This window comes from Podarcis muralis, chromosome 17 (assembly GCF_964188315.1).
Source record: "Podarcis muralis chromosome 17, rPodMur119.hap1.1, whole genome shotgun sequence".
NCBI lineage: Eukaryota > Metazoa > Chordata > Lepidosauria > Squamata > Lacertidae > Podarcis > Podarcis muralis.
In genome coordinates, this window is record NC_135671.1 from 7,165,091 (window position 1) to 7,189,552 (window position 24,462).

General features: G+C 44.0%; 1 protein-coding gene across 4 annotated transcripts in view; it reads left to right on the forward strand.

The window, feature by feature from the left end:
* The first annotated feature begins 9,552 nt into the window (after positions 1-9,552).
* Positions 9,553-24,462, forward strand: part of TDRD7 (tudor domain containing 7) — a 38,142-nt gene continuing 23,232 nt past the window's right edge. For 3 of the 4 annotated variants that reach the window (XM_077921628.1, XM_077921630.1, XM_077921632.1), the window contains exons 1-4: positions 9,553-9,707; positions 15,493-15,705; positions 17,159-17,300; positions 18,696-18,903. In XM_077921628.1, coding sequence (XP_077777754.1) covers positions 15,499-15,705; positions 17,159-17,300; positions 18,696-18,903 — 557 coding nt within the window. In that variant the 5' untranslated portion in view covers positions 9,553-9,707; positions 15,493-15,498. Of the gene's footprint in view, positions 9,708-13,155; positions 14,002-15,492; positions 15,706-17,158; positions 17,301-18,695; positions 18,904-24,462 lie in introns of those variants that run through there. The other variant, XM_077921629.1, reaches the window with a different exon arrangement.

Consider the following 24,462-nt stretch of genomic DNA (forward strand, 5'->3'; position numbering starts at 1 on the left):
ATAAAGCGTAGTGAAAAGCTGAGGTATTGTTACTGTTCCGGAACAAAAGTTTGAGCTCCTAGTGCTCTACTGCACTCTTGTCCAAAGGGGGGGGGGGGTTCCCTCTGGAGCACAGAAATGGCTTTGTGTATACCAGGCACTCTCATGGCCTCACAAAATGGCCAAGATCGACAAACACCTTTTTCTACCCAATAACTAGCAAATTGCTACTCTTCCTTTTGGGCAGAGGAAGCTTGAAGACATGGCTGCAGTATTCCTGCAGGGGGGAGGTACCCCACCATGGCTATAGCCAATAGTATCTAAAGCCACTTGGAAATCCCTGGAGAATCAGTGGAGCCATGTTCCCCCAAACTTTCTGCTAGAACAAGTTGCCCACTAGAGCAACCGAGTGAGTTCAGGCCCCCAAACCAGCTTAAGCTGACCAAAAGGTATTCGCTAATTGGTTTTGTCCATTTGATGGGGTCGTCGTTGATGCATTTGAGCACCTCGCCCCAAAAAGGAATATTGGGCAATAAGCTAAATCAGATGGATATAATATAGATTTTTATTCAACAAAGGGATACTCCATTGGGACCAGTAAACACATAACTCTCCCTTCAATGAGGTGTTTCCATCCTTTTAACATAATCAACCCTTGCTTTTAATTTTTATTTTCCCTCCCTTCACCCTTAGATCCCAGCCCAGGTCACAACCATTGAAAACATAGCATTGGAAACGGTTTCAAACAATGGAACAGAGTCCTAAAACCTAGAATTTGAAGGCAATGATTAGGAACCACTTTGGATTCTGTTCCTTTGCCTCTTTCGCTGCCACGGGACTAGTGGAGGGGAAATGAAGGGTGGGTCTCGTTTTATATTTGGGCTGAGGCTCATGTCAACTTTCCGGTTTGTTTTCCTAAAAGAGGAACTGAAAAGAACAGGCGTGTCTCAGCAAAAGCCTGACTGAATTCCACATAAATCCCGCCGCTATGTTGTTGTTTTTGTGTGAAAGAAAAATGCACTTTGGACACAGATAGAGCTCATATCTGGCATAGGAGGGGGGAGACCACACAGCTGGTAACAGCTCAGAACTAGTCTACACAAAATGCAAACTATACGGGCTATACCCATATATTTAATTTCTGCATTTATCTCCCACCTTTTTTTGCTCCTTATGCCTCATTTAATCCACACAACCCTGTGAGGGAGGTTAAGCTGAGAGGCAGTTGTTGGCCCAAGGTCACCCAGTGAACATCATGTCCCAGGGGGAATTTTAACCCTGAGACTCATCTACATTCGTCGACCTATGACGTTATAAATGTGTTATAACAATGTGACACTAGGTGGCGCTGTAGAGCTGAAATCACAAGTCAACAAGAATTTATGTTGAGCTTTTTGCAATGTTTTTTTTCAAAGCATTGCATAGTGTTTTTTTATAGCTGGTCTCCCAAGTCCTAGTCAGACACTCTTAACTACTATACCACATCGGCTCTCAGTATGACTGTACCATTTCATACTACAGTGGTACCTCGGGTTAAGTACTTAATTCGTTCCGGAGGTCCATTCTTAACCTGAAACTGTTCTTAAGCTGAAGCACCACTTTAGCTAATGGGGCCTCCTGCTGCTGCCGTGCCGCTGGAGCACGATTTCTGTTCTCATCCTGAAGCAAAGTTCTTAACCTGAGGTACTATTTCTGGGTTAGCGGAGTCTGTAACCTGAAGCATATGTAACTCGAGGTACCACTGTACTGGTGAAAGATCACCCAACAAAATGCCACCCCCATTAAAAAAAAAATTATGATTTCCTGTATGTAGAAAACTGGACCGCGTTCATGAAAGATAATCTTACTCGGCTACAAGTGATTGCCAAAGAAGAAGGTTATTTCTAGCAAGCAGAACAGCTCCTTTGGCTTCCAGTAACTGCTGTTCAGAAGCATTACTGTCCCTGGTCATGGAGGCATAGTACAGTCATCATGGCTAGCAGTTATTCATAGCCATATTCTCCATGAATTTGTCCGATTATATTATAAAGCTACGCAGTGTCTTCCATAGTTTAACTAATCAGGTCAGGGAGAATGGTTCAGCCCATGGGCATAACCCAGGAAGCAGGGAGGGCAGGTGGCCAGCAGTCAAGTAAATAAATAAAAATACTTAACTGAAAGTAGAAATAATCAGAATATTCGAAATTGAAATGCTCGCTGTGGCCACTTGGATGATGTTGTGGCTCATTCTAGTCATGCAACTGGCTACCCGACTGAGCGATAGGTGTGGCTTCCGCAAACTGGCCAATCGTGTCGCAGGTGGCTCGGTCCAGCCCCACCCATAAATCCTGGCTACACCCATGGTTCAGCCTCGTTATATTGCTTTGTGCAAAGAGAGATTTGGTCCCACCCATTCCCTCCCAACTGGGAGCAGGTACCGTATTTTTCGCCCCATAGGACGCACCGCCCTATAGGACGCACCTAGGTTTTGGGGGGGGGGGAATAAAGAAAAAAAATTATTTCCCCCCCAGGCACGGGGCTGGTGCGGGGGAAGCCCAAGCTTCCCCCGACCCCAGCCCCCAGAACAGCCTGCTATCCGCAAGCCTAGGGAGCCGCGCCGGTCTCCCCAGGCTTGCGGACAGCTGTGCGAAGCCCGCGCGCTCTTCAGCGCACCCGAGGCTTCGGAATGCAGGCAGCTCTGTGCAACCCTCCAGAGCCCGGCGCAGCTTGGCGCCGGGCTCCGGAGGGTCGCGCAGAGCTGCGCGGACCCCGGGAGGGTTGCGCAGAGCTTCCTGAAGCCTGGAGAGCGAGAGCCTCTCACTCTCCAGGCTTCAGTGAAAGCCTGTATTCGCCCCATAGGACGCACACACATTTCCCCTTCATTTTTGGAGGGGGAAAAGTGCGTCCTATAGGGCGAAAAATACGGTATATATGCAATGCATCTCCTGCAGTCTGAATTGACAGGGTGGGGAAAGCTTCACCACTTGATTCCAATTTATTGTATAAACTGCACCTTCTTCCTCTTCCTCTTTATCACTGCATTAAACTGCATGTTCTCCAGATTGCATTCTGGCAGCACTAACTCTGGTACCATTTGGCCTCTTACATAGAGACCGCCCTGTGCTGCAGAACCTGTTCTGCCCTCATTATTCCTTTGTGCGTAGAAGTGGTATTAAAGGCACAAAAACGACACCTGGAAAAGAAAAACAAATAAACTGGTAATCCTATGCTTAATCCGCCGAGATTTACATGTACCGGCCTGTTTCCTTTTATGATTTTGTTCCTAAAGTACATGGCTCCTGATCAGCCTGGCTTGAGTTCAAGCTGGGCATCGAAGGAAATTATAGACACTGTTTGAAGCTGTGGCTGCGAAGGAAGCAAGGAAAGAATTGGAAAGTGATTGACAAGTGGGTGGTTTCACCCATATATCAAAGTGGCCCACAGGGGGGTGGGGGAGCTCTGGATCCGGCCCGCCTTCAGCAATCTTCAATGGGAAAGTGGCCTGGAATGAGAATAGTAGCGGCAAGAGGAATCTGCAAAGATATGTTGCATTATAGAGTGCTGCTGTTCAGAAATCCAGTAACTCTCTTCCAACACACACACACACACACACACACACACACACACACACACACACACACACACCGAGGGGAGAGGGAGAGAGTTTTTATTCACACCAGCCAAGTCAGTGAGCATTCTGTCCCTCACAGCACTCTTAGTCCTCACTGGGCTGTTTTTGGTCCTTTGCAGATTAGAGCTCTCCCTTCACACACACACACCCCAAATCACAACAGATCAGTTTCTTACTGAGGAATATTTTGATGTTCTAAAAACTGGAAAAAGTTTTTAAATTAACTTACACTCTTGGAGACTCTTGAGAGTCCCATGGACTGCAAGAAGATCAAACCTATCCATTCTGAAGGAAATCAGCCCTGAGTGCTCACTGGAAGGACAGATCCTGAAGCTGAGACTCCAATACTTTGGCCGCCTCATGAGAAGAGAAGACTCCCAGGAAAAGACCCTGATGTTGGGAAAGACAGAGGGCACAAGGAGAAGGGGACGACAGAGGACGAGATGGTTGGATAGTGTTCTCGAAGCTACCAGCATGAGTTTGACCAAACTATGGGAGGCAGTGGAAGACAGGAGTGCCTGGCTTGCTCTGGTCCATGGGGTCACAAAGAGTCGGACACGACTAAACAACAACAACAACACTCTTGAGGTGTGCTCCTCCAGGGACTCCAGCCTTCATCTCTAGACAGGAAAGGATTTGCACCATTAGAATGCAGGGTTCTGAATATACACATTAGAACTGGTTATTTGGAGCAATAAAAACAATAAAGAGAAGTGGGAAGTTTTGGAACTCACAAGGGCATATTTTAAAGGTCTAGCAGCCTATATTTTCAGGCTTTACTTTGCTGCACATTTTGTGATTTTAAATATCTGCTGAGGTTTTCTCACCAAAGAGTACTTGCCCCAAGCCTGGATCTTGGCACCCAGGAATTCTCCTTCTATATACCGATGTTCTGACTTGGTATAAGGCAGCTTCTGATATTCCGATATTTGAAGTGTTGGACAAACATTCAGCAAATGCATTATGTTTCTGCTGCAGCTAGAGGTCTCACTTTAGCTTTTTATTAAATTGCTCATGCTGTACGTATGTTCCCTTTCACCACTTCACTTTCATTTCCTTCAGTTTAGCTGACGTAGTGCTTTCTGTTCTCGGATAGCCACTCCCTATCCATTATCACCAACTATGAAATATTACAGTAAGCTAACACAGCAAAATAGTAAGGTGCAGAAGGCTTGGGCTTTCACCTCAGGAGCAAAGTGAATGGATTTAAAAGCTGGGGAAACATCGGTAGTCAACATTTCACAAGTAAAGAGCACTTTGGCACTGTCGGGTCTGAAATGATGGAAATATTTTTTTAGCACTATAAAACCTTAGAAACAATACTGTAAATGTGACCTCCTCTTAACATGCTTTCGCCAGTGTGGTGCCCTCCTGATGTTTGGGGCTATTTTATTTTTATGATTATTTAACAAAATTTATATACTGCTGGATTGTAGTAAAACTTTACAAGCAATATTAAAAACATCAAAAAATATTAACTCCTTCCAGTAGCACCTTAGAGACCAACTAAGTTTGTTATTGGTATGAGCTTTCGTGTGCATGTACACGAAAGCTCATACCAATAACAAACTTAGTTGGTCTCTAAGGTGCTACTGGAAGGATTTTTTTTAAAAAAAAATTATTTTGTTTCAACTACGACAGACCAACACGGCTACCTACCTGTAAGAAAAAATATTAAAAACTTCAAAAACATAAAAACAGTTAAAGACCATTGTAAAACATTTTAAAATAATTAAAATTAACAGTAAGGTGAAGGTAAAGGGACCCCTGACCATTAGGTCCAGTCGTGACCGACTCTGGGGTTGCGGCGCTCATCTCGCTTTAGTGGCCGAGGGAGCCGGGTCATGTGGCCAGCATGACTAAGCCGCTTCTGGCAAACCAGAGCAGCACACGGAAACACCGTTTACCTTCCCGCCGGAGTGGTACCTATTTATCTACTTGCACTGGTGTGCTTTCGAACTGCTAGGTTGGCAGGAGCTGGGACTGAGCAACGGGAGCTCACCCCGTCGCGGGGATTCGAACCGCCGACCTTCTGATCGGCAAGTCCTAGGCTCTGTGGTTTAACCCACAGCGGCACCCGTGTCCCAAAATTAACAGTAGAAGAGAATTTTTTTTTTAAAAAAAATGAAATTTATGAGTCTGGATAGGCAAGGCAGCGGAAGTTTAGGATCTGAATTTCCCTTCTCCTAGATGGGCTACCTTCTCCCTCTCATTTCCTTCTATAGCTCAGGCAGAAACCACCTTCTTGACTAATTGATCTTGTCCACTCAATCCGCCAGAGCCTGTTCTCAAATGCAGAGGAAGCTGCTAATTCACCAAGGGTTTGGGACCCAGCAATCACCTTCACCTGGCTTAACCAGCCAGCAGAAACCGTTGCCGATGTGTGGCTGCCACTGCATGCTGAAGCCACAGGTGAGAGCTGAGTGCCGGGTGGGGACCAAAGATGGACAAACTATCCCAGGGGGAGCACAACGTGTCCCACACCAGAGGTACTTCCTCTCCCCTAACACCCCATACACCCCAAAACTCTGACTCAGGTGTAAATATATCTCAAAGTCGCCATAGTCTCTGCAGTGCCTTATTTCCAAAGGAAACATAGACCCCAGGTAAGCACCTAGAACACATGCAATCTCACACTGCTGTGGAGATTGGGGGGCAGTGGTGTAGCGTGGGTTGCCAGCAACCGGGGCCGCGTGGAGGGATGGAAACAGATGGAGTACACATGCACATTCAAATGCCTAACCATGTCTGCGCACCCAGGAGATCACAGCCACAGAGATAAGGAAAGAAGAGTCATCTGTTGTCTGGAGAGGACACTACTTGGTTTGCATAGAGAAGCCATTTTCAACAGAGCCCAGTGATGGAAGTGCGCAGTTGTATTGAGGCAGCACCAGGTGTTGGAATGTTGCGCCTCCTAACAATTTTGCTCCAAGGGCAACCGTCCCTGTGCCCTCCCCACATTACACCACTGTTGAAGGTAGAGCTTATCAGTTTGCATTTCTTAGTGAAGAAAGTATTGACCTGATGTGTAGAGATCTTTCCTATTCTGCTTAATTCAAGAGGGTTCTGGAAGCTTCTCTGTGTGAAAGAAACAAGCAGAAGGTCCATGATGTTTTGGTTTTTCTCTATATATTTTTATCCTGCTGTAAAGCACTTTGGGATCCTTCATGAGAAGCAACTGCAAAGGAAATAATGTTTCAATAAGATGCCCTCAAAAGACAAAAATAAGAGGCGCCTATATGTTGCATCTGATGCATGTGCAATCTGCACACACAACACTTGAGCTGTATGTGTCAGTTTGCATTTCTTAATACAGAAAGTATTGATTTGATGTGTAGAGATCTTTCCTATTCTAATTAATTCAAGAAGCTTCTGGAAGCTTCTCTGTGTGAAAGAAACAAGCAGAAGGTTCATGATGTTTGGGTTACCTTCAGAGAAGCTGAGTGCAGATGGCTTAAACTGCTTCTCTTATCTCTTTCTGTCAAGGCCATGCTAACTATAATAGTAAGGCCAGAAGGAGCCTGGGTTTCACTTTCTCTTTCTGTCTCTCTTCCTTCTGATGTGGTGTTCTGCACATAGTATGCTTAGTGTTAAGGTTTAGTCTTATTATAAGTTACTGTAAGTTTAAGTTAAGTCTGCTGCAACTGGATTTCTTAGGGACAGTGCCAATCCTGAATGTATTGGATTCGTGACCATTATGCTCATTTGCCTTCAGTAGCAGTAAAGCTCTGCTGGATGAAATACAATTGCCTCTGGTCTATTTTGGGGGAATCCTGCAACGTGTTTAAGTTTTTATTCTGCTACCTATACGTTGGGATTCTACTCTGGATCAATAGTGAGCAGGATTTCCATGACACCTGTCCTGTGTAATACAGAATTGTCCCATAATTCAAGGAAAAATTCTACATCCTGTATTGATACCTCTATTTCAGGTCTTTTCTCTCTCTCTCTCTCTCTCTCTGCCAAGTTACAGAAACTCTCCAAATGCATGCGCTTGAAAGGGTGTGTGAAAGGTCATGTATTTAAGATCTGGGTATAGCCAAGCACAGACAGATTTACACATTCTTGTGCATATGTGTGTGACAAATTCTAATGAGGCCATTCTGTTAGGCTGCAATAGATTGGAACAGATTGCTTTGAAGTCACTTTGCCACCAGATGAAGAAAAGAAAAAACCCACCCCCAATCACCCTGTCCTGTATTTCGCCAGAACAAAAGTGGCAACTCTAGTTGGGGAGGTGTGAATAATAATAATTGCTATAGGAATTCTAAGGTTTTATATATATATAATAAATGCTCATAAATGTACAAGGCAAACACATACATACATATATAAACCATGTGTCTGAAATAGAACAGAAGAACAATCCTGAAGCCATTTTGACTCTCCCAAATTGACCTCAAATATTTCTCAGCAAGGACGGAAATGGGCAAAGCTTTCCAATTGTAGGGGCTTACACCTCCTTGTAAATACAGTCTGGAAAGTATCTGTTAAGCTGAGCATACTATCAATATGCGTAAGAGATTCAGGAACTACTTTAAGTATTTACCATCTCAAAGGAATGGACAGACTACCCAGAAAAGGCAATCAGATAAGGCATTATCAGGTATCCTGACAGACAGGAGAAAAATATGGTCTGAAGCTCAACATCAAAAAAATGAAGATCATGGCCACTGGTCCCATCACCTCCTGGCAAATAGAAGGGGAAGAAATGGAGGCAGTGAGAGATTTTACTTTCTTGGGCTCCATGATCACTGCAGATGGTGACAGCAGTCACGAAATTAAAAGACGCCTGCTTCTTCGGAGAAAAGCAATGACAAACCTAGACAGCATCTTAAAAAGCAGAGACATCACCTTGCCAAGAAAGGTCTGTATAGTTAAAGCCATGGTTTTCCCAGTAGTGATGTATGGAAGTGAGAGCTGGACCATAAAGAAGGCTGATCGCTGAAGAATTGATGCTTTTGAATTATGGTGCTGGAGGAGACTCTTGAGAGTCCCATGGGCTGCAAGAAGATCAAATGCATCCATTTTTAAGGAAATCAGCCCTCAGTGCTCACTGGAAGGACAGATTGTGAAGCTGAGGCTCCAAGACTTTGGCCACTTCATGAGAAGACTCCCTGGAAAAGACCCTGATGTTGGGGGAAATGGAGGGCACAAGGAGAAGGGGACAACAGAGGACGAGATGGTTAGACAGTGTTCTTGAAGCTACCAGCAAGAGTTTGACCAAACTGCGGGAGGCAGTGGAAGACAGGAGTGCCGGGCGTGCTCTGGTCCATGGGGTCACAAAGAGTCGGACACAACTAAACAATTAAACAACACAACTGTGTAACATGCAGAAAACCGCATTCGTAGAGAAATCAGAGACGGGAACTGAGGTTGGCGGTGGGTGGGTTTTGTGTGGGAGAAAAAACGGGGGGAAAAATAAGGATGATATGTTTTTGGATAATATGTTTTGTTTTAATTTTGAATAAAAAAGTTTTTTTTACAAAAAATAAGAATGTGAACAACAACAACACTTTCAACGTTCAATGGATAATACAGTAATACTGTCAGGTACTGTCAGGTACTGCGTTGGGCCAAGTAAGCAGCACCCAGAACGCCTATTCGAAATCTCAGCGGGGCGTGTGGGGGAGGGGGGAGGGGCGCGCGTGGAATGTTGACCGAGTCACGTCTTCGGAACCCTCCTCCTCATTGGCTTCTCAACCGCCTCGCGCCCCCGAATTCGATTGGCGGCCTTCACGTGTCGAGGGCGGGGCGGGCGGGGCTTTGCCGGAGAGGGCCTTTGCGGGGCTGGCAAACCGGCGCTCGAGGCGCGGCCATTTTACCTGACCCGCCTCCTCTTTCGGCACGTCCGGAACGGGGGGGGGGTGGTTCGCTCCCGGCCGGCCTTGTCTTGTTTCGTCATAAAAGCGGCTTGAGGGAGAGCGAGAGAGAGGGAGGGAGGGAGGGAGAGGGCGGGGTCGGCTCCGCAGTCGGCCGCGTAGCCCAGGAGGAGGAGGAGGCAGCGGGGTAGCACGGAGGCCGTGGCGGGCCGGGAGAAACGGACGGCGAGCCGGAGGAGGCTGCGGAGGCGGGGAGCGGGCCGGGCCGAGACCCCTCGGGGTCGCCGCGGGCCTGGGTGAGTGGTGCCTTTTTTTTCCCTCCTCTCCTCAAAAAATAACAAACCCTCAGAAAATAATAAACAACATGCGCTGGGTTTGGTCTCGCTCCGCGCCTGCTCACCTTGCGCGCTTTCCTCGGGCGCAGTCCTTTTTTTTTTTACATTCCCTTTTGCGCACGGGCGTAACGTGGGAACCGAGGAACCCGCGTCAGCCTTTACGCTGCTCGCCGCCTGACCCCGTGCGTGAATATAGCCCAGGTTCGCCGAGCTGTCATCCTATATAAATTCAGGAAGTAATAATGCCAGGCCTTCCTGGCATTTACATCCTATGCCCTCCTTTAAAAATGTGTTCTTTTCCCGGGGGGTGGGGTGCTATTGGGTTGTTGTTTTTATTTTTATTAGGTATTTCGTGGTTTTTATATCTTGATTTTATTCTATGAACCGCCCTGGGTATAGGGCGGTATATAAATTTAATAAATGTAATAACAATTAATAAATACCACCCAATGTCATCATCACTAATCTGACTTAACACTCATCTATCACTAAGAGCTCCTGGTTGTCTTGCTGAACTGCTCACATTCTTAAACATTCCTTTATTCAAAACGTTTCTATCCTGCTTCTAGGGCGGTATATAAATTCAGTAAATAATAATGTGCTACTAATATTATTCTGTATTGGTCACTTCCCCCGCCCTGAGGTCGCTTGGCGAGGAGGTGGGTCTATGGGCTCTCTCTTTCTCCATCTCCTTCACATACACACCTTTAACACACACACACCCCGTACTATCTCTGAATTTATTTTCTGGCTTGTCATAGTCTTGATATCTGCTTCCCTGTGTTGCTGGTGCTTATAATCTAAACTCTGAATGTCAGCATCCAGTGCCATACGCCTGATAAATGGCATCAGTCTGAAATTAATTTATTGGGGCATACATGAAGGCCTGAGGTGGGGAGAGACCTGGAACAATGAAGAAATAATACCTGTCCCCACCCCTGATTTTTCTCTTGTTTTTCTTTCCTGATTTATTTAATAAAAAAATCACACAGCACACCGCTTATTGTTGAAAACATCAACAAATGAGAATTATATCGTTTTATCTGTTTGCGTACAGTTAAAACAATAAAACAAAAAGTTAGCATTTTTCAAAAGCAAGTTTGGAGTAGGGGCTGGAAAAAATTGGGGAAACTGATGTGGTTTTTTCCTTTCAGTTTTTTCTCTCCCCGCCCCCCATTTGTGGCCTCCAGTGAGTGCTGAAATCTCATTTGGTGAGCTGCGTCAACATCAGTTGGTGTATCTCTCATTTCTTGGGTAGTTTTGCAAATCCATCAGGGCTTCATATCAATAAAAACAGCAAAAGAGGCTTTAGCACTTTAAAGTCAAACTGATGTTTTATGGCATACGCTTTCCTTGACTGAAGTGGAGTTTATGGAGGCATATGCCATTTAAAAATGTTTGGACTTTAAGGTGCCACAAGATGTTTTGTTTTTGCTGCCATGGGCTAACGTGACTTCCGGAAATTCATGTCGGTGTTGGAATTTACTTTATGGGTGCTCACTTTAAACTTCTAAAAAGACGCAATAGGGTGTTGAATACAGTTTAGTGTTGTATGAATGAGCTTTGGGCTCATGAGCAATGCTCTGGTGTGGTGATACAGAGAAAGCAAATGAAAGTTTTCCCTTAGCTTTAAGATGAGCGCAGTTACTTCTTATATCCAAACCCAGCCAAAGTGCTGTTAGTCAAACTATGGTTAGTGGGAAAGCCAACTTCACACCATGGTTTATGAAGTTGGCTTGTTTCTCTAAACCATAGCTAAGAATAACCACAGTTCTCAGTACTGTACAGGTAGACTCACAATTAACTAGAAGTGAAAGTGAAAGTTTCTGGTCACCTCAAGGCTTGGGGGGGGGGGCACAAGCCCTAAACAAGCACATAGCCCTAAACCATAATTGAGCATTGTGTGTGAACCAGATGCAGAAATATAAAGTGATCCTAAGCAATTAATTCTAACAAGCTGTCTAAAGCTGTTACCAATCAATTCTGTTCCTATTTTGATTGATAATAAATAATAGTTGTTATAGGGACGTGGGTGGCGCTGTGGGCTAAACCACAGAGCCTAGGCCTTGCTGATCAGAAGGTCGGCGGTTTGAATCCCCATGGCGGGGTGAGCTCCCGTTGCTCGGTCCCTGCTCCTGCCAACCTAGCAGTTCGAAAGCACGTCAAAAGTGCAAGTAGATAAATAGGTACCGCTCCAGCAGGAAGGTAAACGGCGTTTCCGTGCGCTGCTCTCGTTCACCAGAAGCGGCTTAGTCATGCTGGCCACATGACCCAGAAGCTGTCTGCGGACAAACGCCGGCTCCCTCGGCCTATAGAGCGAGATGAGCGCCGCAACCCCAGAGTTGGTCACGACTGGACCTAATGGTCAGGGGTCCCTTTACCTAATAGTTGAGTTGTTATAAAGTATTATAAAATGTGTTCTATGAGCTTCAAGTAATTATCTAGCAACAGCCTTGCAGGATAGGATAGTATTATCCCCATGTTGAAGATGCAGGGGTAAAGTTGGGACCAAAGTTTCTCTTAAGTACTGTGGGCAAACTTCATAAACTCATGTAATCGCAATTTTCCTGTAGTATGAAATCAGAACTTTTAAAGAACTTGGTACATAATGGGCATTTCCATGTTCTAGGTTTTGAGTGGCAAGGCTTTTCGGGTGGGCCAGCTAGACCAGCTGACGTGCATATGAATCACCTATGCCAGATGAATTGGGAAGGATATAAATGTTACATTCTTTCATATTTTACAACACTTTAAAAAACAACTGAGGAAGCTGCTCTTGGGAGATGTGTACTATATCTGTGCTCTTTAAAACAAATGACAGCATTTGTTTTTGACAAAATAATCATGGGGGGGGGGGGCAGCTGTTCACAAAGTGGGGACTGTCTCAACCTGTATGCTTTGTGTTCTCCTGTGCTTGGCATCCTCACTTGGAGATTACTTGACATGGTCAGTTGGCCCCTATAGACTCTGTTGTTGTTTAGTCGTTTAGTCGTGTCCGACTCTTCGTGACCCAATGGACCAGAGCACGCCAGGCACTCCTGTCTTCCACTGCCTCCCGCAGTTTGGTCAGACTCATGTTTGTAGCTTCGAGAACACCGTCCAACCATCTCGTCCTCTGTCGTCCCCTTCTCCTTGTGCCCTCCATCTTTCCCAACATCAGGGTCTTTTCCAGGGAGTCTTCTCTTCTCATAAGGTGGCCAAAGTATTAGAGCCTCAGCTTCAGGATCTGTCCTTCCAGTGAGCACTCAGGGCTGATTTCCTTAAGAATGGATACGTTTGATCTTCTTGCAGTCCATGGGACTCTCAAGAGTCTCCTCCAGCACCATAATTCAAAAGCATCAATTCTTCAGCGATCAGCCTTCTTGATGGTCCAGCTCTCACTTCCATACATCACTACTGGGAAAACCATGGCTTTAACTATACGGACCTATAGACTCTACCTTGTGATGTTTGTAAAAATATTTGATAGCCCTCTCAGATTCTACCTATTTTGTCCAGTTGACTGCTCATATCTACAGTGGTAGGCAGAACAGAACGTGGGCAGCATAGAAACAAATCATGAGCCTCGTTTGGACAACAACACAAGCCAGATTCTGGCTTGTTTAATCCATGACAGGGGAGAAGCACTCCAAGAACTCTTGGACAGCATAAACTAACATGCTGCTCCTTCACATTAAACCATGCTTTATGGTGATATGCAAACTGGGCCAATAAAACGTGATTAACAAAATGACTTTACTGAATATGCTGTACCTTCTAACTGTGTGTTTTACTTGGTTGTCTTAAAAGAATTGTTTGGAATTAATAAGAAGCCTTTTAGCAACAGCAAGAATAGTTACAGCCACTTAAACGATAGGCTACCCAGCATACTTATATTAAAAGAATGAATTCATAAAGTGTAGTGTATAGCCTGAATGATAAAGTTAACAAAACATACTCATTTGCAGGATGGTAGATTAAAGCAGCATTTCTTTGATACATTTGGTCAGGGCAAGTATTTTAGCTTGTCAGGCAGAACAATCCTTCTTTTCCTCCTCTTTGTACTGTTTCGGGAGTTCTCCTTCCCCTCCAGCTAATTTCAGAAGGCAGGGTGCCCTGTCGCACAAGTGAAGTTTTTGCTGACAGGACTCATTAGTGGAATCCCAACCCCCAGTCTCCAAATCCCTGGTTTAGGAGGTTAAGGGTGGTTCCACTCTGCTTGTTCATAAAATCAACATGATGATGTGTTAAGAATACAGGTGTCACACCTCAAGCAGTAAGTCACCTATTTCCTGTGTCAGCTTATCCCTTTGTGGGGGGGGGGGGGATGTTGAGCCGTTCTAAGCTTGTATACCTAAACTGAGATACCCTGTGCCAAAACTGTACTTCGGAAAATGGAACATATCAATATATCTGTGAATTTGTCTCCACTAGAGTTAGCATATATTTTGCAATTTTTTACTGCATTATATTTGCCAAGCCTGTCAGTTGAAATTCTAAGAAGCTGCTGATGCTATTATATAAATACAAAAAGGAAGCCTCTTAGAATCATAGAATCATAGAGTTGGAATAGACCACAAGGGCCATCGAGTCCAACCCCCTGCCAAGCAGGAAACACCATTTGCAATTTTTTACTGCATTATATTTGCCAAGCCTGTCGGTTGAAATTCTAAGAAGCTGCTGATGCTATTATATAAATACAAAAAGGAAGCCTCTTAGAATCATAGAGTTGGAATAGACCACAAGGGCCATCGAGTCCAACCCCCTGCCAAGCAGGAAACACCATCAGAGCACTCCTGACATATGGTTGTCAAGCCTCTGCTTAAAGACCTCCAAAGAAGGAGACTCCACCACACTCCTTGGCAGCAAATTCCACTGTCGAACAGCTCTTACTGTCAGGAAGTTCTTCCTAATGTTTAGGTGGAATCTTCTTTCTTGTAGTTTGGATCCATTGCTCCGTGTCCGCTTCTCTTGAGCAGCAGAAAACAACCTTTCTCCCTCCTCTATGTGACATCCTTTTATATATTTGAACATGGCTATCATATCACCCCTTAACCTCCTCTTCTCCAGGCTAAACATGCCCAGCTCCCTTAGCCGTTCCTCATAAGGCATCGTTTCCAGGCCTTTGACCATTTTGGTTGCCCTCCTCTGGACACGTTCCAGTTTGTCAGTGTCCTTCTTGAACTGTGGTGCCCAGAACTGGACACAGTACTCCAGGTGAGGTCTGACCAGAGCAGAATACAGTGGCACTATTACTTCCCTTGATCTAGATGCTATATTCCTATTGATGCAGCCCAGAGAACTGAAATTCTTATCATTCCTTTCGTTCAAGTAACTCCAGCTCATACATGAGTTACCCCATTTTGTCCTCTCAACAACCTTGTAAGGTTTCCTAGTCTTACAGAATATCAGTGCCCAAGGAATGTTGCAGTGCAGGTGAGGATTTGAATTGAGGCATCTGTAGTTAAGTTGTCAGTGACCACTGTTGGTTGTGTTGCACTTTGATGCCAATAACTGGCAAGGCATTTGCTCATGTGATGGGGAATGCTTGTTGGATTAGCAACCAAACAGCTTTTTGGCTTTGCTGTAGCAAGTGGCTTCTTTCAGAATCATGGAATCACTGTGCTTTCTTCGTTTGTGTTGGTTATTGAATCTCAAATGCTGAACACAATGGTATTGGATTTTTGCTTCCTAATGGAAGAGGTCAAAAAAAGGAGAAATGCTGACTTGCATCTTAAATTCTAATGACATTGCTTTTCTGTTACAGGTGAAAATGCAGGAAGCGGATTTAGTTGCAAAAATGCTCCGAGCTGTTCTACAATCCCATAAACATGGAGTACCCTTTTCCCGTTTGCAAGCAGAATATAAATCATTAACTGGAGACTTGATTCCCTTTAAGCAGCTGGGACATTCTAATTTAGAAGGATATATAAAAAGCATCCCTGGAGTTGTTAGGGTTGAAATTAGTAAAGCTGGTGAGGTAAGAAATGCATACAGTACTTCATAATTGTGTGTGTATATGTGTATTTTGGCTGCAAAATATCATAGAATCATAGAGATGAAAGAGACCCCGAGGGTCATCTAGTCCAACCCCCTGCAGTGCAGGAATCCTGACCACAGCCATCCCTGGGTGGGCTCAAACCACTAACCTTCTGGTTAATAGTCACACTGTCCATTGTGCTACCAGACGAAAGATTAATGTTGCTATAGGGCCTTTTTCTTCTTTACATTGATTTTGCTGCAAATCAAATAATGCAAATTTAATTTGGTTATGTTCATTATAGTGCACAGTTGAATGTAATTTCTTTAACTGAAACACCCCCTCCGCACAATGGGAGTTGAAATTAATGAGAGTTCATTAGCATTTGGAGGACCACAAGTTCCCCACCCCACTGCTACAGCATTTTCGCCTGAAGATCTGTGTGTTACACTCATGACAGCACCTCCTCTACAAGCAAAATATACAAGTTCAACATTTGAAGGGAAGGGCACTAAAGACACATCCTTCTTAAACAGACTAGGTATCATGTTACATATTTGGGAGCCAAAGACTGAAAACAATGTCCAAATAACCATCTTCTTATCACAAATTTTGATTAGTGAATGGGGTAGATCAAAATCTGCATTGGAATGAATTGCAAAGCTTTGCAGGGCTTTAGCTTTCAGGTGGCATGGCAAAGCCTTATACAGTACTTTATAGTGTGTAGCTCACCCGTATCTCTTACGCATTGGGTACACTATTATTGCACCTTACCAAATTGATGCTGTAGCAGTGAGAACCTCTGGTCCTCCAGTGCTAATGAACTCTCAACTCCCATCATCCCTGTCCATTGGCCATGCTGGCTGGGGTGATGGGAGTTGGAGTCTCAACAACATTTGGAGGACCACAGGTTCCCCACACCTGCTTTAGCACATTCTAAGCTTCATGCAGAGAGTCTGAGGTGGCTGTCAATGAGCAAGTATCTCCCATAAAAGTCATTGGTAAATCTGGATGGCGCTGTGGTCTAAACCACAGAGCCTAGGGCTTGCCATTCAGAAGGTCGGCGGTTCGAATCCCCATGACGGGGTGAGCTCCCGTTGCTCAGTCCCTGCTCCTGCCAACCTAGCAGTTCGAAAGCACGTCAAAGTGGAAGTAGATAAATAAGTACCGCTCCAGTGGGAAGGTAAACGGCGTTTCCGTGCGCTGCTCTGGTTCGCCAGAAGCGGTTTAGTCATGCTGGCCACATGAGCCGGAAGCTCCCTAGGCCAGTAAAGTGAGATGAGCACTGCAACCCCAGAGTCGTCCGCGACTGGACCTAATGGTCAGGGGTCCCTTTACCTTTACCTAAGTTTCATGCAGCGAGTCTGAAGTGCCTTTGTATGAGTAAGTATCTCCCATAAAAGTCATTGGTAAATCTGGTTCTCCATTTTTGGTTTCCTCTTTTCTTGATCAGGTGACCTGTCGTGCGGTCATTTGCCAGGAGACTGCACAGATTGCTCAGCTTGTTGCCTGCCAGAGAACTTCCCAAAAGAAAACGGGTCGGCAAGTGAACTGCAGCATGAGGCTGAAAAGAACAGCTCCATTTGCCTCGGTTGGTAAGTTTGTCAGCTGCAAAACACCACATGGGTATATGCTGAATTAATCAACCTTAAACTCATCACTTGCAGAGCTTTTCTATTGTTGTGATTCTGCTGACTGAAATAAACTACTTGCACTCTTGAACAGTCATGTTACAGGGCAGTCTGGCTGACTATTCATGTGTGTCTTGAAACTGCACATAAGGAAACAAATATTGGAAAGAAAAGTAGGGACTTAATTTTTTATTGCAGAAAGACAATAGTCTGTGTGCTTTTTAACTCTTCTCAACAAGTTTAATTGACCCTAACAACTCTGTAAGTTGGCTGTTATTAACAACCCCCTGTTTTTGAGTAGTGGGACCTGAAATACTACTCCCCCCCCCCCCCGAAAAAAGACTATATTGCATGAGGAAACATTAATATGCTGCTTTATACATAGTCACCCTTAGTTGTCTGGCTTAGTTATCTTTTGCATCTGTAGCGATCACACACAGGGCCCCCAGATGTTTGACGGTCTATTGACCCTGTGCCGCCTCTGCGATTGCTTTTTCCGCTGCCACCACCCTGTATCTCACGGGGACACACAGAGTCCAGTCAGTTGTTAACATAGATACAGTGGTGCCTCGCAAGACGAAAATAATCCGTTCCGCGAGTCTCTTCGTCTAGCGGTTTTTTCGTCTTGTGAAGCAACCCTATTAGCGGATTAGCACTATTAGCGGTTTAGCGGCTTAGCGGCTATTAAAGGCTTAGCGGCTTAGAAAAAGGGGGGGCGGGGGAAAATTGCAAGACTCGCAAGACGTTTTTGTCTTGCGAAGCAAGCCCATAGGGAAAATCGTCTTGCGAAGCAACTCAAAAACGGAAAACCCTTTCGTCTAGCGGGTTTTTCGTCTTGCGAGGCATTCGTCTTGCGGGGCACCACTGTAATCCAAGTTTATTTTTAAATGCAGGAACAAGCTTATGGTTTCAGTTAGTTTTTCTTGACAGTTTCTTAATCTTAGTTCCTAACAACTTCAAACTGATTATTCCCAACTGTCTATCTGACTCCACCTAACAATTCCTCTCACTCTCTCACAGTACAACTCGACCAACCCTGCCTATTCCTCCCCCTTCCTCCTTCAACTCCCAAACCTCACTCTCAACTCAACTAACTCTAACTCCCAAACCTCAACTCTCCACTAACTCAACTTCAACAAAAACTTTCAAAACCTCCCACTCTAACTTGTATTCCCCCCCTGCATTCTCACTGGCCAATCGCATCACACCTATTTTAACCCTTTCCTTATGACCCATCCTAGGAGGCAAACGCCACAGCATCTTTTTGGTAAACTTAAGAATTTATGTTGAAGTGCCCCAAACCATAGGTAATCTGAAAATGAGACCTGACATTTTGTGTCTTGCATCATTGTATTGCAGGCAAGCCAAAGGGTACTCTGCGGAAGCCAGGATTCATGCATTTCACAGAAGAAAGCAGAAGACCTGCACTCCCACTGCTGAGAAGCAAAGGAAGCTGTGCTGTTGTTAGGCAAAACATGAGTTCTGCATCGTATCCTCTGCCTCCAGAATTTGGGACCCCTCTGCAGAAAGAAATCTTAAATCAAGGACACATGACTGTGACAAACAGGTTAGAGTTCCTCTTGTTGGAAAACTTACTGGGTATAAAGCAGCTGATATACTTGACACCACTCTAGAATCTCATATGTTTAGGGAGGAAATGGCCTTCTGATTGTATAGAAAACTGTCCTAAACAAAGCGTCAACATACACTGAAAATACTATAACACTATTTGAGAGAGGCAAGCACTCTTTTTGCCATCTTTTTGCCTTTCAACCCTGGGTTTGCTGCCCTTCATTTAAGTTTCCCATTTCTTTAAATCATTTTTTTATTAAAAGTTTTCAACATAAAATTCAATGAAAGTCAAACTGGCCCATTTCTTGTGCTTTTAACTGCCTTATGAAAACTACAAGGGTAGGAAATGGAAGGGGGGAAGTGCATCCAACAATTTTGTAACTTTTTGTAAATCTTGAGAGATTTTGGTGGGGTGAGGGGATGCATGCAGAATTGTGTCTGAGCAGAGTAGCCTGTTTAAAATGGTTTGCATCACTGCAAAAATCCTAGATACGATATTGTTAGTATTATCAATTATTTATATACCACATTTTCTACAAATTTAGACTCGGAGTGGTTAGTCATGTTAGCAAGGTTAGATCATGTGTATCTGTGTGTGTGTGTGTGTGTGTGTGCGTGCGCACACACACTTAGTCTTTACTAAACAAACATCCATAGGACCTTTGCACGCTGACTCACCTTTCTCACTTGCCCCAGATTCTTCTATGTTCCAGAGGGAATAAACTAATGTTTAAAGCTACACCAATAACACCTTTAGTTTTTCATGCCTTCTCTCTCCTGTTCTGCAGCACCTTTTGCACACACATCCCGATGATATGTTACTGTAACTTTTGAGATGAATGAAAGGTTAAGACCAAGCCTGTCAGTTTGCTCATTCAGTTAGAGAAGGTTAGGTTCACTCTGTGGATGTTGTACATATTTGAGTGTCTACTTGTTGCCGATCAGAAGGTTGGTGGTTCGAATCTCTGCAACGGGTTGAGCTCCCATTGTTTGGTCCCAGCTCCTGCCCACCTAGCAATTCAAAAGCATGTCAAAGAGCAAGTAGATAAATAGGTACCGCTCCGGTGGGAAGGTAAACGGTGTTTCCATGCGCTGCTCTGGTTCGCCAGAAGCAGCTTAGTCATGCTGGCCACATGACCCGGAAGCTGTCTGCGGACAAACGCCGGCTCCCTTGGCCTATAGAGCGCGATGAGCGCCACAACCCCAGAGTCGTCCGCGACTGGACCTAAAGGTCAGGGGTACCTTTACCTTTACATTGAATATGGAATTCTTGATGAAGACAACACATGCTACCAGGAGTGAAATACATGATTGTGGGAAGCTACTGTGAAGTATTTGTGGGGCTCACAAGTTCTACAAGTTTATTTTTTGTTTTTCAAATTGAGTATCTTAGGGTGCAGCACTTTCAGCTAATATCAAACAATGAAGACATTTGCAACAATTTCAAGTTATACACAATATATATTAAGTTTGTACAGTAGTTTTGATATGCCTTATTTACTTAAAACAGTTTCTCCAAAATTTCAGTTTTTCTCAGGCTGGGGGTTCAGGTAAATTTTGATGGGTTTCAGCTTCACATTTTTAAACCTAAGACAGACGTTGAAGCTATTCTTGACAAATCTCCTTTTCTGGAAAAGCCTCACTTGTTAAGGTAATACTGATTGTATTGTTCCACCTTTGATGTATTACAGCACTAATTGGGGGTGGGGGACTAGTTCTTGCATCTAAAATATGTAGTACAGTGGATGCTCGGGTTGTGAATGTGATCCGTGCAGGAGGCACGTTCTCAACCCACAGTGTCCACAACCCACAGCGCTGCGTCTGCCCATGCGTGGGTTGCGATTTGACGCTTCTGTGCATGCTCAAAGCACGATTTAGCGCTTCTGCATGAGCGCTGAAACCCGGAAGTAACCCATTCCAGTACTTCTGGGTTGCAGCGCGTTCGTAACCCGAAAACGCGCAATCTGAAGCGTCTGTAACCCTAGGTATGACTGTACTTGTTTATTGAATTTAATGTATGCATTTGCATACTATATATATATATATATATATATGCAACTTTTACACTTCTTAAGGACAAATACATGGCTAGGAAGACTGAGATTTTTCATATGTCTTTGCTAAATTATTTGCTAAAACTATTGAATTCATATTCACTGCAGGAAAAAAATTCTACACTTGGGCCAGTGATATTTCTCTACTGCCTTTTTTAGCAGGATATTTATGTCTAGATCTACAGTATACATGAGTGAAATGGCCTGTAAAAATTATTGACAAATTTTGGCATAGACCGATTCAAAATATTGTCAGTAGCCTGTATTGTGTTGTCAGCTGAAACAGTACTGCCCCATTACTGCATCCTTAACAAGAAAGCGGATGGTTTTGATGCTGAAATTCTGCTGATTCAGTATTGTACTTCAGCGCCCCCACCCCAGCATCCCTAATTATTCCTTTGACTGACTAAAATCCAACTTGGCAAGCTCAGCTGCTGTACCATCACTTCTCTTCATGCATTGTTTGTTGCTGTCATGGGTCATCAAATCATGAGTCAGATAATGTTCTTTGCTCGGTCCGTCATTTAGTTTATCTAAATTTCAGAACGGTTTGATTGCCTTCATAATCCTCCCATTGTGTTTGTAATGCACGGCCAGGAAAAGTAGCTCATGAAAACTGCTTGTTAGATTTCACATCACTTTTCAGGCAATTATTACATCCCAAAACCTCTCTCGTCAATTTAAAGAGAGAGAGAGAGGTTTTGCCATCAGGCTTAACAATAATACGGAGGGGAGAGGAGGGAGATCAGTTCTTCAAGGTCAGAACAGAGTAGTGACCTATATAAGGGCATGCATACCCAGATGGGGCCAGGCTGATCTTCCTTCGCTGCTAGAGTTTGTGGTTGAATAGTGGTTGGTGACTGTTGTGCCTTTGGCTGACGGATAATAATAATTAATAATAATAATTTATTATTTATACCCCGCCCATCTGGCTGAGTTTCCCCAGCCACTCTGGGCGGCTCCCAATCAGTGTTAAAAACAGTACAGCATTATATATTAAAAACTTCCCTGAACAGGGCTGCCTTAAGATGTCTTCTGAATGTCAGGTAATTATTTATCTCTTTGACATCTGATGGGAGGGCGTTCCACAGGGCGGGCGCCACTACCGAGAAGGCCCTCTGTCTGGTTCCCTGTAGCCTCACTAGATGGGGCCAGAATGTCCCATCTCTGCCCACCCCACCCACTAAGCTGCTGCATTCAAAGAACAATTGACAGTTGGAGCCGAGTATTCTTTCTAGTGGAGAGGGAAGGTGGGAGGCAGGGAGTGCCTTCCGGCTGCTCCTAGTCTGGCCCATAGATGGGACCACACTGGTCTCCCCCCTTGCCGCAATGTTCTTCTGGCAGGCAAGAAGAAATAGACCGTCTCAGTGGGTCTATGTTCCTCTGGGCACTCCCAGACTCCCCCAATTTACCTTTCCTTTGCCTCTGCAGTCCCAGGCCAATTTTGGCCCATTTGCCTGGGGGAGTGTGTTTAATGGCCCGAGACTTCTGAATAGGTAACACATCTTCATTGAGATGAAAAGTTTATTAGAAATAGATTCAGTCAGTCAGCCTAGAGTCATGAATATAGATACGAGAAGGAATAACGGGATGGAGCAGACGTGGGTGGAACTTTGCTAGGTATGCACCATTATGGCATGAAACATGGAGTGGTTGCTTGACCTTGATCCCCCAATTAATTCCTCCGTGATCAGGCTTTATTGTTGCATACTCCACAGAACGAGTGATATTGACCATGTGGGATATACCGTATTTTTCTGTGTATGACTAGGGGTTTTTTTAAACCAAAAAATTAGGTTTAAAATTGGGACTCGTCTTATACACAGGTAGCACTGAGGGGTGTTTTCTTAATCTGGAGTCCCCCAAAATAGGGGGCGTCTTATACACGGAAAAATACGGTATGTTTGAATGCTCTCCCGCAAAATGTCCTAGCAAGCAGATTTAAAACAAGAAGGAAAGGGGCCAGTTCAAATCATTGTTACACAGCAAGTTTCCCACGGATATGGCCCGTGTATTTATTAAACAATGTTGCAAATTTGACCACTAAGCCAAGTTACAAGTCAATAGAATCAATTTATACTCGTTTCATTCTTTTCATTCTTCTTTCATTCTTTTACCCAGGCCTTACTCCTACTTGTCACATTATATATATATATATATATATATATATATATATATATATATATATATATATGTGTGTGTGTGTGTGTGTGTATGTTTTCCATATGTATTCTTTTTTACTCATGGGAAGTTCTTGTTTAAAATGCCCCCTTTAGGTCTTTTTTTTTTTAAGACAGGCATGTTGTGAGATTCACTGGACAAAAAAACACACACAAAGAAAAGACATTTTAACTCGACATATCTGGTAGAAGCCAACCATTCAGCTTAGAGATTAAAATGTAGCACAACCATATTTATATTCAGGTTATTTAATACTAACCCAAGTTATTCCTGAATATGTCCCATGATACTGTTTTGGGTGAGCTGGACTTACTTTCCGTGCTCCTTCTGTGAGGAACTTCAAGCCTGGGTGCCACAAATGAAGTATTGGCAGCACTAGGCTTCCAAAAAGAAAAGGAGTCCCTATTGCTCCCTAAGAAAAATGCAAAAAGCGAGTTGCATTTTTATTAGCCCTAGCCAAAATAGTCAGTAGATTCCCTAGAAAAATCTGTGCTTAAGCAAAGCAATGAAATGCTGACTTGCTGTTTAAGTTGCAGTGAGCAATCCTAAAATGGCATGTAAAAGAAGATAGAGCCTAGTAGATCGCAATCTAATTTAAGTCTGCTATGTAGATCTCAGATTGCATTTGGAGCTGCTGTGACAATCACGGCTGAACTCCCCTTTTTGAAAACATGAAATCTAGCACTCACCCCGAGAAGGCTGGAGGCTTGACTTGTGGAGAAGTCAAAAGCCTTTCTTTTTACCTTTTAGTTGGCCCTAGTAAAGATCTCCCCAGCTGTGGAATTCACCTAAATTGAGCCATCTAGTGGTGAGATATGTTTTGTTTGTGAAGGTAATAAATGCCTCTCAAATACAACCTTTCCTGTAGTGGATTTGCTGTGTTAGTAGCAGATTATAAACTGTAAAGCAATTTCAGAAATTCTGGGATAAGATGGAATCTCTATGGACAGTATCCAGCACTTCTGCTGATTTCAGTAGGCTTATTCAGTTTATACTTGTGGATCTTAACCATTGTATCTGCTATGGGTCTATTGGAAGGAAATACTGTAGCTCAAAAGGAGAACTTGACAAAAGCCAGGTATAGAAGTGACTTTTCAACAACTTTGTATGCAAACAGACCTGTTCCAATGTGCCTAGTTTTCAATCTATATAATGTGCTACCAGATTTTGTGGATTTTGCTAGAGAAAGGAGTCGATTTGCAGTTCTGGCTTACAGAATATATGTGAGTTTGCCATCCATAACAGCTTCATGTAGAGTAAAATGGTTCTCTTTTATTTAATGGGATGATTGGCCATAAGCTTATCTGTGCAGATACAAG